We start from the raw sequence: 13,462 nt of genomic DNA on the forward strand, positions 1-13,462 counted from the left end.
CTTTATTTTCCTTGTTTCTTTATTGCTGTTGTTATGTGATGCCTTTATTTATTTGTATATTATGTCCAGTTCCACACCCAAGCACATGTTTTTGTAATGGAGATACAAGAAAAAAGGTTTAAATTGAACTAATTCGAGGTCTTGCAATTTATTTACACATCACAAGCAGTTAATGATCTGACAGTTATCAGGTCCCCTTAGAATTAACGTCGGAGTTGAGCAAAGCCGACACGGTTCTGGCCACGGTCAAAGATGCTGTAGTACTCAGAGAGGAATACATCTCCCAGAATCCAACTTGGTCCCATGGGAGTGGTGAGATCCACTGCTGTAAACCCGGTAAAGCAGATTTCTCGGTCACCCAATACCTCCTGTGTGTGTGTGTGTGTGTGTGTGTGTGTGTGTGTGAGAGAGAGAGTGAGTGAGTTAATGGTATGGGGAAAGATAACAAGAAAGTTAGGGTAAAATGTACAGATCAACAAATGACCAAATAATGAAATAATTTGTGATTTAGGAGTCTGCAGAGTTGAGTTGTGTATGTCTGAGTTAGTGTGTGTGAGGGGGGTTAGAGCTGGTAAGAGTCTGTTAAGAATGACGCTGGGTGAACCATTTTTAAAAGTGGCGTGTGTGGGTGTGTATGTGTGCTCACCCGTCTGACATATGACTCGGCTGAGATGGGGTACTCCACCCCATTCAGTGTAAAAGTTACCACAGGCAGGCTGGACATCCGCTGGCAGTCAACCAGGTACTGAAACAAATGTAAACATGTTCACACGCACTTACTATAGCTCACACACAAATACTCATGAAAGAGAAAGAGGGACACAAACACACACAGATGCACACACACAAAGACAGACACACACTCTCACAGTCAACCAGGTCCTGAAACAAATATCAGGGGGAACAGTCACACATGCTATAAACTCGTTCACATGCACATCGTGCATACTTATTTATAGCTTGCACACAAAAATTCATTAAAGAGACACACACAAACATGCATGCACATACAGTCTCACACACACACATACAATCAACCAGGTACTGAAGAAAATATCAGGGTGAACAGTCACACACTGTAAACATGCTCACATTAATATCTTACATATTCATTATCTTACATACACACACACAAATATTAATTAACACACACACACACACACACACTACTAATGTTCTTGTGTGAACTTATAATAAACTTTGCTACCAGGCAACAACACATAGCCCAATTCTGACAATTACACACACAGATGAACACACACACAGCCATACGAAACATGAATTCATGCCTGATACATGGACACCATGTACACACAAACTCACAAAATATGTTGGATTATGCAGATAAGCAACAGACTACACACTACACTCTCACTAACAGACTCACCTCTCCGACAGAGGTAGGCGTGGCTCCAATAAGCTCATGTAGAATAGTAATCTCATTGGTTGGTCCAGCAATTAGGGATGTGCCTGTGTCCACAATTGCCTGACAAGGTTTAGACCCATAACAGAAACTATCCACACCTTGGACTTTCACTCTGTGGGCACACAAATTCAAAGATGGTTTATGTTCAAGTCAAGTTTGGTTTATGACAAGTCAAGTTTATGTCAAGTTCTTTTTGCCATTCTTACTTATAGACAGGTATGATCTGATTGTTATATTTCCCCTATAATATGCTTTCTGAAACGGTCTGTCTCTTGTTGTTATTGACAGAGTGAGAAATCCATTATTACTACAGGAGCAGTTCACAATGAACCCCAAACAAAACAATGTTTTCTGATATTCTGCCAGGACACGGAAGATACTGTTTCAATGAATGTAGTAACACTCCACAGAGGGAGGCTCCTGGCATGCAGTTCCACCCTATTCCCAAATGGTGGCGCTATTGTGTAGGTCATTGATTAATCTTTTGGACATGAGAAATGTTGCCAGAAAACAAAAAAAGGCAGGAGACTCACGTGCCCATGTTGATTTGCCAGTAGCTGTGGATGCTGACAGGCACCCAGTTAATGGGGCCAGTATACAGGGACTCATCTATCCCACCTAACAGAAGCTCCCCACCCTGGGTGGAGTAGGTCTTACTCCTGCAGAAGTCAAAATCATCTTCATCATAATCATCATAATCATCATCAGCATTATGACTATGACTAGACTTGAAGCGATATGATAAGAACAAATGGATTTCTTGAGTAATCATCATCTTCGTCATGATCATCATCATCATCGTCCTCTTCATCATCATCATCATCGTGAACAACTTCATTAACTTAAATATCATTATCTTCAGTCCCATCCTCATCCTCATGTATCATTATAAATTCTTGCTGAATTACATAGCATCTGCAGCTCTGTTTTGCAATGCTGTCATCATGCGTGCAGTATGACGGCAGATAATATGTTCAATATGATGCTTACTTGCTGAGGTAGAAGGAGAATATTGGCTGTTCTACAAGATTCTGCATCATCATGCTGTCAAACACAGGGGCTCCTAACTCCTCGGCCAGGTCTGGGTAGGCCAGCCCCAGAATGCCGTCAAACTTCGCCATTACAAATGAGAAGCCTGGCTCAAACACTGACTCCCCAAACTCTTGGTTCTTCACCGCAATAGAGCCTACCTGTAGTGGTAGAACAACAGACACAGACACAGACACAGACACAGACACAGACACAGACACAGACACAGACACAGACACAGACACAGACACAGACACAGACACAGACACAGACACCTCCTATGAAGTCAGATGTGATTTTTTTCATCTGCTATACACATATACTTCTGCATAGAGCATTTATACAATTATTTCTAAGATCCACACCTCCATACAATTTTACTGAATGTATATGGTGGGGTCCATGCAGACTGAGAAACTGACGTTGTGAGATAGCAGAATTGCACCTTTAGGAGTTCTTTGGCCATTATACCCATCAGGCGCCCAGATCCGTATCGGATGCCAAACACTTTCCCATCGTGGACATAAGTGCTTGACTCAAATGCCTTGAACTGTTGGTGATTATCTAGAAAGAGACACACAAGAAGTTTATGTTTGTTTGGGGGAGGGGGGTGGTCATTGGGCTGTTGGCCACAAAACTCTCTTCCCAAACATAAGCAAGGCTTAAGTCAGGAAAACATATGACCACAGCCGTGACAACTTGGCTGTGGTCGTGACTTCTTCATAGCAATCTCAGGATGAAAGCAAGGTCAAGGACTGTAAATAAACATGGTGAATATGTGTAGTTACCAATTAGTTAACCAATTCATTAATGGGCAGAATGTGCTTTTTAAATTATTACATGTTGTTGCTGGTTGCAGATGGGTTAAGGCTTGAACTGGTATGTTATGACGTGATGACTTATTATTAGAGGTACACAGTTTTATTTAGTACTTACATTAGTCTACTGTTGTAAGGACTCTTCAAAAAAAGAGACAAGAACATTAGAGTACTTACAACATGCCTGGCTGACGCAGTAGGAGGAGGGGACCCACAGGTCGGATGAGCCCGTGTCAAACACCACAGTGAAGTTCTGTGCAGGAGTACCCAAACTCACCTGACCAAAGTACTGAGCCTAAACACACACACACACACACACACACACACGCGAGCATACACACACACACACACACACACACACACACACATACACACACACACACACACACACACACACACAGACAAACAAACAGACACACACACACACAATTCAGTATTTTTGGCAGGCGTACTATAAAATTGAAAGGGCATCCAAAAGCCTGCCAGTATCAGTTTAACCCAACAAAAATCCATCCAAAGCCAAGAGAAAGAGAATGTCATTCCCACTGCAGTTAAGACCAGACTGACTTCAGCCCAGACCAGTCAACACACAGAACTCACATCCATGAAGTTATAGAGCTTCTCAATGCTGCGGCCCTTAACGAGGGACTGGGTACCGGGGGGGAAACACTGCATATAGGTGCGCTGGAAGATATCAGGCTGATGGTCTCGCATGAACGTCTCTAGGCGGTTGGACGCACGTAGTTGGGAGCGTACAGTGGGCAGCCGCAGCAGAGGGATTCTGGGTAAAATGAGGAGAGGTTACCTCTTTGTGAGCTCAGTTCAGGTCAGATGTGTCATTTCTCATTTCACCTAATCTTATTTTCCAGTATAATGTATTTTGACAAAGGCAACTATCACTCCACTCCCACCTCGAAGGAAACCAATACAGAAAATGCCCATGAAAATGAGTTATTACTCCGTTATTTCCAATTGATAGATTCCTGTGTGTTATTACTCCGTTATGCCCAATTGATAGATTCCTGTGTGTTATTACTCCGTTATGCCCAATTGATAGATTCCTGTGTGTTATTACTCCGTTATGCCCAATTATAATAGATTCCTGTGTGTTATTACTCCTTTTTTCCCACGCTCAGCTATGCAAGGTAGACATTTGAAAGATTTTGACCCTCATACAATGATTCTGTGATAAATGATTAAAAGTTTTCTGGTAGGTGTGTATGTCGACATGACATATGCCCTGAAAAGTTTGTGAACCACCCACAAAAGCTATTACAAGTATACTTAACACATCAAGAAAACATTTAAGCATTTTTCACTTAGTTCTTTGTTCATTTTCTAGCTCTTTTAAGGAGTGCAAATAAACAGCTGTGCCCATTACTTTTTACAGAAGCTACCTCTATTGCTTTCTAGTGACTATCTCCAGGTGATGTCAGACTCACCTTACAATCCCCTGCACTGCACACACACAGCAGAACAGAACTAGAGCAGTCCCTCTCATTCTGACGGTCTGGTCCAGAGTGTGAAGTTGAAGAGAGAATGGAATGAGTCAATCAGGGAGTTTGATCAAGCCATCACACACACGCAGCCAATCCCAGCGCCACACTGAAGTTTGCTCCACAAACCTTGACGTGCTTGTGCACGTATGCAGCGTTGAATAAGGTCACTGTGCACTTAACTGGTCCATGTAAGGGATCAATACATTTAAAATTTTGTGTGTATTATGTATTTCACAAGCTATAAGGATTTAGAAACAAATCCCTTAGTTGGAAAAAAAGCTACATCTTCATGCAATTTACTGCAGCAGTATTCCAGAGATTTAAATAAATTGTTCAATGTTTTAGTTGAACAGACCTTTCCAACCTGAACCGTAGCCAGGTTACTGTGACATGGAGCGGTATGCTAACTTTGGGCTGTGCAGAGTAAACATGCTCCGAGTACACAGACACTTCCAACCTTAGAAGTAAGTCATTCTACTAACGTTTTCTCCATCCAATTGGTTTCAGTATTGAAATACCTCCTGAATATGGAAAATCTCCAGAAATGTATGTCGCAACTACTGGCAAAAACTGACTGCATTTGTGAAAGGAGTGCAAATATTTCATTTAAAAAAAAAAAAAAGGTTTTCAAATCGAAGTAATCAGAGAAGTCATGGAGGAAGCCTGGTACAAGTACATTTTTATTGTTCAGTAAACAAACACAGTCCATACTGCCATCTTGCTTCAGACAGGGGTGTGACACGGTCAGGTTGCAACAGTGCATTCAACATGTGACAAATCTGTGACTACGGAGACTTAACACTAAACGAGACAGGTGAATGGCATCACACACACACACAGGTGAGGGACGTCACACACAGCACCCCGGGGATAATAAATACACAGAGTGCTCTTCGTCTTCTTGTTTTCTCCTCTACACTCGTCCACAATTTAACAGGGGTGGTGGTCTGGAACTCGTTTCCTATTAAAAAACAACAACAAAAAGAACAGATGAGTGCACATGCATCAATATTTCACCAAAACAACTAGTGTGTGTGTGTGTGGTCTGAAGTATATACACACACACACACACACACACACACACACACACACACACACACACCTGTGTACGGTAACAATAAAAATGTGCATGTCCCGATCTGCATGTGTGCTTGCACTAACGAATGCGGTGTGTGTGTGTACACCTATGTATGTACACATTGAGGTGCATCTGTGGGTGGGATGCGTCGGCCTTACCTGGGTGCGGCTTTGATGATGTTGTCGACACGCAGGATCATCTCTGCAGCCTCGGCGGCACTCAGCAACACCTGTCTCTTCACCTGGAAGCTCTCGGTGATGCCCAGCTGAGACATGTCTCCAATGGCGCCATTCTGCATGTCTGAGGGCAGAGGGCAAAGGTCATGAGCCATGATATACACACAAACAGAAGCAAGTGACCTGGTTTATGAGTAAGTACTGTACAGGGTGTAGGGAGTGTGTGTGTGTGTGTATAGGATATAGTGTTAAGCAGGAAGTATGTGTGATCTTAACTCACCCAGGCCATAGGTGCTCTTGTTCTCTACGTGCGCTGCCCTGAGTTGGGCGACCAGGTCTGCGCTGTCATAGCCGGCATTGTCTGCGATAATGATGGGCAGCTAGAGAGGACAGAAGAAGTTGAATTACTATTAATATTTATCTTTCCCTTTTGGTCAGGTGTAAAGTGCATGAAAAGGATAGTATTTGTGGAGTTTTGTAGATTAAATATGAACTACACTGTACAGGCATGACTTAAATCAACAAGGCCCTGAAGAGGGAGGTTAACAAGCTCACCATCATCAGGGCTTTGGCGAAGGACTCCATGGCGACAGCCTCTTTGCCTGGTGTTCTGTTGGCCAGATCACTCACTACCTTTGCCATAAGCATCTCAGAGCAGCCTGTAAAAGACACACACGCATGAGTGATTCTGGCCAAGGTCAAAGTATTATAATAAAGCTGCATTCCTTCAGAAACAATAGCTGATTTAGAAGTAGGGGAACGTGCTTTCTGTAGAGATGTACTGGTGAGAGATAGAGAATACTTCCAACACAGACAAACTGATGGAGTGGAGAAAAGATGCAGAGAGGGGGGATTTAAGGTGAGATTATACGGACCTCCACCGTAAACTGTGCGTGTCTCCTTGACCGTTTGGGAAAGCACACACAGTGCGTCATGCAGAGAACGCTCGGCCTCATCCAGAATCTGCTGTGTGGCCCCACGCAACACAATGGTGCAAGCCTCACCTGGAACAAACACACACACACACACACACACACACACACACATGTTAGTATTGCCATTATGTAAGGCAATCAAAACAAATCAAATCACGTTTCCATTTAGTGTTCCTCTTCAGTATAAAATGGTTCCAACAACATTATTGCAGCTTTAAGGACATGATGAAAGTCTTGTGAGCTTAATGCATCTAGTTCATCCAGAGAAACTTTAACCTGTTCCACCCCCCCCCCCCCACCTCATCCCCTTTTACTTGTGTCTTTAGGGCCCATCAGACTGGGATCTGTTTAGGACTGCTGGTCGTACCCAAGGCAACGCCAGAGAAGTGGATGAGTGTGTCCTCTCCGATCATGACCTCTTCGATGAGCTTACACGTTCCCAACTTCACCAGCTCAGGATGCTCAAACGTGGAGGTGATCTCTCCACCTGACAGAGGGAAAACGCACATCAACTAGGGTTTCTCATATATACATTGTACACACAAACACACTCACGCAGATGACATCAATTAGCTACAGGGTCCAACACACAAACACACCTGTGACCAGTGCCAGACGCTCCACCCCATTAAAGTCTGCGTGCTCGATTGCCATCACACCAGCTGAGGCAAACAGCTGCTCTGGGTAGTTATAGATCAGCTGCCTGAAAAAAAACCACCACACAAACACAGTCAGGACTCACAGATTTAATGAGCTCAACCATAATTTTGTTTAAAGCAGCAATAAGGAGTTCTGTTCCAAAACTAGCACGCTAACTACCTAAAAGACATGCAAAAACCTTGGAAACACCACCAACAGCCCAGTTGACACACACTAACTGGTGTATTTTGGCAGTATAGCTGGCAATGTAATACTATGAACGCTTTTCTTCCATTTTTGCAAGGTGTTCCAGCCAGGAAACACAGAACTACATAGTGCATATCCTGGATGGCTAGTGGGAAAGACACACGTGTTTTTCTGTCCTTCACATGACCATATGCTATAAAAATGAGGAGAAAATTTGCGGATGATGCCAAAACTAATTGCCTATAAAACCATACCTCAAAAAGTGTCAAATTGTTGCACAGTGTTACTTTAAGTCTCACTTGACTGTCTATACATGCCTCATACCACACGGACATCCAGAACACAATGAAAAGCATCATTTTGTAAACATTTTGAGGAAGGTAACGTTCCGCCAGTAAACCAAAGGAACGGAAGGGGCTGTGGATGAGGCACCTGTTGATGAAGCAGTTGATGCCGTGCTTGAGGATGCGGTCCACCTTCTCTTTCATCTTCTCCTTCTCTGCCATTTCGATCTCGGCCACCTTCGCCGTGGAGTCCACTCGCACCCGGGAGCCAAAAATCTGAGGAGGAACACACACATGGATGAGACCCTCTCCTACACACACACACACACACACACACACACACACACCCCCCTTAACAAACTATAATAAAATAAAATATTCTAAGCTTTGATCATCTGACAACACACACTGACGAAGAGAAGCTACACAAATGGCTTCCACTTGTCACATGCTCACTGGAGGACTCACACACACACACACTTTGCTTTCTGGTGATCACGTTTCATACAAATATTAGCAAAAGATGTCGTCGTCCCCCCAAAAAAACCAAGGGATACAGACCTTGATCTTGTCTGTGTCCATGCCAGTGTTGGCAATGAGGATTTTGGCATTCTCGATCCTCTTGGGCTGGTTGACACCAATTTTCTTATCCAACAGGAATCCTTACAGGGGGAGAAAAGAAAAGACAAACAAGTTTTAGCTCCAAGAACATTTTATGAATAGTTTGTTGTAGATTCAAAGTGGGTAGTTTAACAGTTGATATCCACCACACACTATTTGAAGAAAAAATTCCATCGCATTCCATTACCATTACCCTTCAGCCCTTGCTCTCCACCTCTTCCCTTATGTCTTTCTACAGTCCATCTCTCTTCCCCTCACCTTCCCTGAACCATCCCTCTCTCCTCCCTTCTCCCACCCAAATTTCTCTCTCATATACCTTCATCAAGGTAGGAGTCGATGAGGCTGCCCCCCAGTTTCTTGATGATGTGAATGGCCTCCAGGTTCCCAGAGCCCTTGAGCCTCATAACGGCCTCTACGGCCAGCTTGGCGAAGTGGTCCTTGTGGTGGGTCAGCAGCTTGGAGGAGAGCGTGGTGCGGGAAATATTCAACAGGTCCTCCTGGAACTTCACTGGGTCGTTGCTATAGGGGAGGAGGGAGGGAATAATGAAGACAAACACGCAACTCTCAAACTCTACTAAAACTAACCAGTCACAATGCTAATGTTATATAAATGCACACAGATATACAATGATATTAATGCATAATTACTAGTAACTTCTTAGTACTATCAGTAATTGGATAAGTTATTCAATAGAAATAATAAATTGCAACCATTTGCTTAAAACAGTTGCAATGAAAATGCAAATCAAGTTAATTTACCCATGGTCTACTGCTGCCTCTTTCAGTGCCTCACGGGCAACCACAGTGGCCTTCCTCCAGCCAGAGATGATGGTCTGAGGGTGGATCTTCTTGGCGATCAGGAGCTCAGCTTCCTAAAACCCCAAATCCAACCTTAATTCTGTAAACTGATGAGCACTGCTGACTTGATGTAAGAGACTGGAGACGCACTCGTCACACATTTGAGGTAACTCAGCGAGACACTTACGCGAAGAAGCTCAGCAGCAAGAACAGTGACAGAAGTGGTACCATCTCCAACCTCATCATCCTGGACTTTGGACATATCTGTGTGTGTGTGTGTGTGTGTGTGTGAGAGAAAGACAAAAAACAATTCAATCCTTAAATCTAAAGGTTACAAAATCAACATGCTACAAAACCCAAATTCCATTAAGTTTCAGTTCTTGCTTTGGCTTATACGCACCAACCAGCACTTTGGCAGCAGGGTTGTCCACTCCGATGGCTTTCAGAATGGTTGCCCCATCGTTGGTTACTGTGACGGTGCCTTCTCGGCCACCACTCAGAAGGATTTTGTCCTGAGAGACAACAAGATGTCAGCCAATGCAGAGAGACCACAGTAGCAGTTGAGAGTTCAAATTTCAGTTGGTTTCCCTTCACTTGGTACAACACAGATAGCATGGGGATACAACACGCCAATGTCTGGCTGAACACACCTCTATTCACACCTAAGAGGCAGATGATAGGTGGTGACAGAGAGGCCACAACTGTAGCGGAGCAGTGATGTAGCTGGCCCGTACCATACACTGCTCTAGTGCCCACAGGGACCCAGCTTAGATTCTGACCCGAGATCATTTCTCCAACGCACTCTCCATGTCTCTCTCCCACTCATTTCCTGTTGTATCTCCTCTGTCCTATTGAACAAAAAGCTAGACAACTTCCTCTATTGATGCATTAACTTTCCGCAGGGCGCTGCTTTCGAGAGTTGTTTGCAACAGATTTGAGGTGTGGCCTGTCTCCAACTAGCTACTGTTTAGCCCAGCTAATGGTTGTCTAGCATGAGCTCGCTGCCTACATTGACTCTTCTGTCGAAACATTGTTTTTTTTCCTTCATCACAACTGGAGAAGATTCATTGTGCACAGGCTAAAATGGCTCAGGCTATGTCGGTGTGATATCCCATACTTTCTGTGTTGTACCTTGTTCCTCTCCTTCAGGGAACAGTGGTTATATGCATAACCTTGCATTTTTATTATTACTGTGCATTTATGTGTATGAGTACTATGCAGCAAAATAGGCATATGAATGAAATCATATTAAATGTACACCAAGTAGTTAGACAATGCCTGCTTCCAATGCAAACGGCTTTGAATCTTACCATTCCTTTTGGTCCCAGGGTGCTCTTCACCAGATCTCCGATGGCTATGGCGCCGATGAAGGATGACTGTGGGAATGAATTGAGATCCCCATGAGCAAATGACTAAGATCCAACAGCTTTAACCTGACAAAAAGTGACTCAACTCACCATTCGGGCCGTCTCAGCCTTCTCCTCATCAGCCCCATGCTTAAAGATATTAACGGGTGCCATTGAAATGGACGCCTGTCATGAACAGAAACAAGACAAAGTGGAGTCAATTTAACATGACAATTCTGGTTAAGATATTAACCATGGTCTAGACCAGTGGCGTCCCCACCTGTATGCCATATGCACACTGTGTACCCTAGCAGTGGCAAAGGGTGGGCTGGCAGTTTTGTTTTGATTAGGTGCATATTGCAAGGCAGTAGGGAACTTGAAGCAGAATTGGCAGGTAACTTAACGGTCACAGAGTTAGCACAGTGACCCCCAGTCTGGATTTGATGCCGATGCGGAACAACTGTGCAACGATGCAGCAGGGAACTGATTTGAATTTATGCACCAGCCTACGGGAGACAGTGGAAATGTACTCAACATTCAGAATATAATTAAAGTTCTACTGATGATGCCCGTCTCGACTGCTTCGGCAATAAGATCTTTAAGCTGCTTGAGACATTTAAAGACATTCCCGAGGAAAAGTATGACAGACATTGGCTCTAATAACAGGACTGGCTCTAAAGACTTTTTATTAAGACTTAGAAATCGACAGAGTGTTTTGAGGAGTTTGATGGAAAAGGGATCAGGATTTTTTTTCATTGTAAAGGTAGGCTGAGTTTCATTATTTTAACAAGCAAGAGTGTGTAAAACCAGGGTTGGGTTACTGTTCTGGTGCACATAATGAGCTAGCGACATTTGCTTCAGTGTTTCTCTGATCAACGTTGATTCTTTGTCCTGTTATTTGCACCCAGTGATGCCACTCATATTGACCCATGTTCACTAGAACCATTTGTAAATCCCATATCCAAGGTCAAGCTCTTTGTATCATTTAGTTTTAAATGCTTTTATCTCACCCCAGCTTGATGCTCTGTATGTTAGTGCTAGCCAGGCCTTCTTTACCTTACCCTCGTACTCACCTGCCGTCACTGGCTCCCTGTACATGTTAGGATTCATTTTAAGATACTATTGGTCGCCTACGAATCATTAAATGGACTTCCTCCAACCCATCTCTTTGACCTATTACAGACGCATGTCCAAGCAAGGACACTCAGGTCTACTAACCAGTTCTTTCTGGTTGTCCCAAAATCATGGTTGAAGCATATGCCTTGTGTCCCTAAACTACAGGTTTCCTCTGCATTGACTGGCAGGGGACTGCCTGTTTTTAAATCTCATCTTAAAAACAAATTTTAATCCTCTGCTTTTATCTATTGTAAGTATTTAAGTTGCTTCTTCTTTCGTTTTCTTTCTATGGTCTCATGGCTTAAATGTATTTAAAAACTGGTCTTCTATTGTCATTGTTTTTTTTTTGGTTTTGACATTTTTATTGTACAACACTTTGGTCAACTGCTGACTTGTCTTTGAATAATTTCGTTGTCATCTGATGATCAAAACTCTGATGAGCATGCAGTAAGGCGTGTCATCTGAAAACATTCATCTACGTTAGACATAGCGAAGTGCAAATGATGGGACCTGGATCCATCTGGAACAAGACACTGCCCATCCAAAACAATATTCATTTTTGTTGTTTGTGTGGAAACGTCTATGAAATAATGTCTCAACAACATTCATTATAACTCCTCCAGCAGCTCTTTCTCTCAATTAAACGTTGACAAAAGTAGCTAAGCTAGCACACCAGCTCCTCCCTCTTCTCCTTAGAAACCACTAGAAGCTTGCCGGCCTGCGCAGCACCGTTAGCTAATCTTGACTTTGTGCTATATGTTAACAACTTAAAATGGCATAGTACTTTACACGCGTGCAAAACTAAATAACTGGGCGTCAGACGTGCAGCACTTCAAACTACGAAAAGTCGTGAAACCACGGCTAACGATGCTATACTTAGCTAGCTACTTCAGTTTAGACAATGGTTAAGGCGTGCTGGTTCGTAGCATCGCAGACTTGTTTAATTTAGTCAAGCATACGCTACACATTAACGATAATCTTGTAGCCATTTTATAGGCACCAGTAAGCCCAACACTGTTAGATTGTGTCAGCGGCCCATTTCTATAACTGTGTTTATTCATAAAACACATTAGCATGCTAGCATGACCGGTTTTAATTGTAGCTCGGGCCCATGTGCTTTGCTCTGTCAATTGCGCATCGGATGCAGACAAGGATAAGCTGCATCCAATCTGTCGATTTAAACTTGTTATTTCTCTTGAAATACCCAATGTTCACAAATAAGCCAATATTGACACAAAATCACGTTAACAATAGACATTTACAACTTTAATATAACAAAGGTACTAGCTTACCATGATGCCTGTGAAGTTGGCTGAAACCGTGAACGTTGAGGAAGGAACCAACCAGTGAACGATGCCGCATTTGGCACGCGGCAATGACGCATTTACGCCTGCCCTGATGGACACGAGGGGCAAAAAATGTTTTATGTGTAGACTGATTAGCTCATATGAAAACTAGTTTCATGAACATTCAGGCACTGCTACACGAAA

General features: G+C 43.2%; 2 protein-coding genes across 2 annotated transcripts; both read right to left on the reverse strand.

Annotated features, from left to right (window-relative positions):
• Nucleotides 1–132: 132 nt before the first annotated feature.
• Nucleotides 133–4,872, reverse strand: nots (nothepsin). The gene is made up of 9 exons (XM_012818653.3): nucleotides 4,716–4,872; nucleotides 3,874–4,054; nucleotides 3,451–3,568; nucleotides 2,901–3,019; nucleotides 2,417–2,616; nucleotides 1,960–2,085; nucleotides 1,388–1,538; nucleotides 647–745; nucleotides 133–368 (listed from the first exon to the last, which is right to left on the reverse strand). The coding sequence occupies exons 1-9, from the start codon at nucleotides 4,772–4,774 to the stop codon at nucleotides 204–206; spliced, it is 1,218 nt and encodes a 405-aa protein (XP_012674107.2). The 5' UTR covers nucleotides 4,775–4,872; the 3' UTR covers nucleotides 133–203.
• Nucleotides 4,873–5,434: 562 nt separating this feature from the next.
• cct2 (chaperonin containing TCP1, subunit 2 (beta)) lies at nucleotides 5,435–13,424 on the reverse strand. The gene is made up of 16 exons (XM_012818850.3): nucleotides 13,265–13,424; nucleotides 10,968–11,042; nucleotides 10,821–10,886; nucleotides 9,911–10,022; nucleotides 9,698–9,774; nucleotides 9,472–9,584; nucleotides 9,029–9,231; nucleotides 8,653–8,753; nucleotides 8,240–8,367; nucleotides 7,561–7,664; nucleotides 7,329–7,448; nucleotides 6,902–7,030; nucleotides 6,582–6,685; nucleotides 6,307–6,406; nucleotides 6,009–6,150; nucleotides 5,435–5,733 (listed from the first exon to the last, which is right to left on the reverse strand). The coding sequence occupies exons 1-16, from the start codon at nucleotides 13,265–13,267 to the stop codon at nucleotides 5,703–5,705; spliced, it is 1,608 nt and encodes a 535-aa protein (XP_012674304.1). The 5' UTR covers nucleotides 13,268–13,424; the 3' UTR covers nucleotides 5,435–5,702.
• Between the last annotated feature and the right edge of the window lie 38 nt (nucleotides 13,425–13,462).

The sequence above is a fragment of the Clupea harengus genome, chromosome 21 (assembly GCF_900700415.2).
Source record: "Clupea harengus chromosome 21, Ch_v2.0.2, whole genome shotgun sequence".
Classification (NCBI taxonomy): Eukaryota; Metazoa; Chordata; class Actinopteri; order Clupeiformes; family Clupeidae; genus Clupea; species Clupea harengus.

What these genes read in the sequence shown, in the direction of transcription:
- cct2 (XM_012818850.3), bottom strand. An exon ending in CCCTGGGACCAAAAGGAATG is followed by an intron (nt 10,023 to 10,820) that starts GTAAGATTCAAA and finishes GTTGTCTCTCAG; the next exon opens with GACAAAATCCTTCTGAGTGG. An exon ending in ACGCACAGTTTACGGTGGAG is followed by an intron (nt 6,686 to 6,901) that starts GTCCGTATAATC and finishes TGTCTTTTACAG; the next exon opens with GCTGCTCTGAGATGCTTATG.
- nots (XM_012818653.3), bottom strand. Translation starts at nt 4,774, where the DNA reads ATGAGAGGGACTGCTCTAGTTCTGTTCTGCTGTGTGTGTGCAGTGCAG. An exon ending in CTGCGTCAGCCAGGCATGTT is followed by an intron (nt 3,020 to 3,450) that starts GTAAGTACTCTA and finishes GTCTCTTTCTAG; the next exon opens with ATAATCACCAACAGTTCAAG. An exon ending in TGGCAAATCAACATGGGCAC is followed by an intron (nt 1,539 to 1,959) that starts GTGAGTCTCCTG and finishes GTGTGCCCACAG; the next exon opens with AGTGAAAGTCCAAGGTGTGG.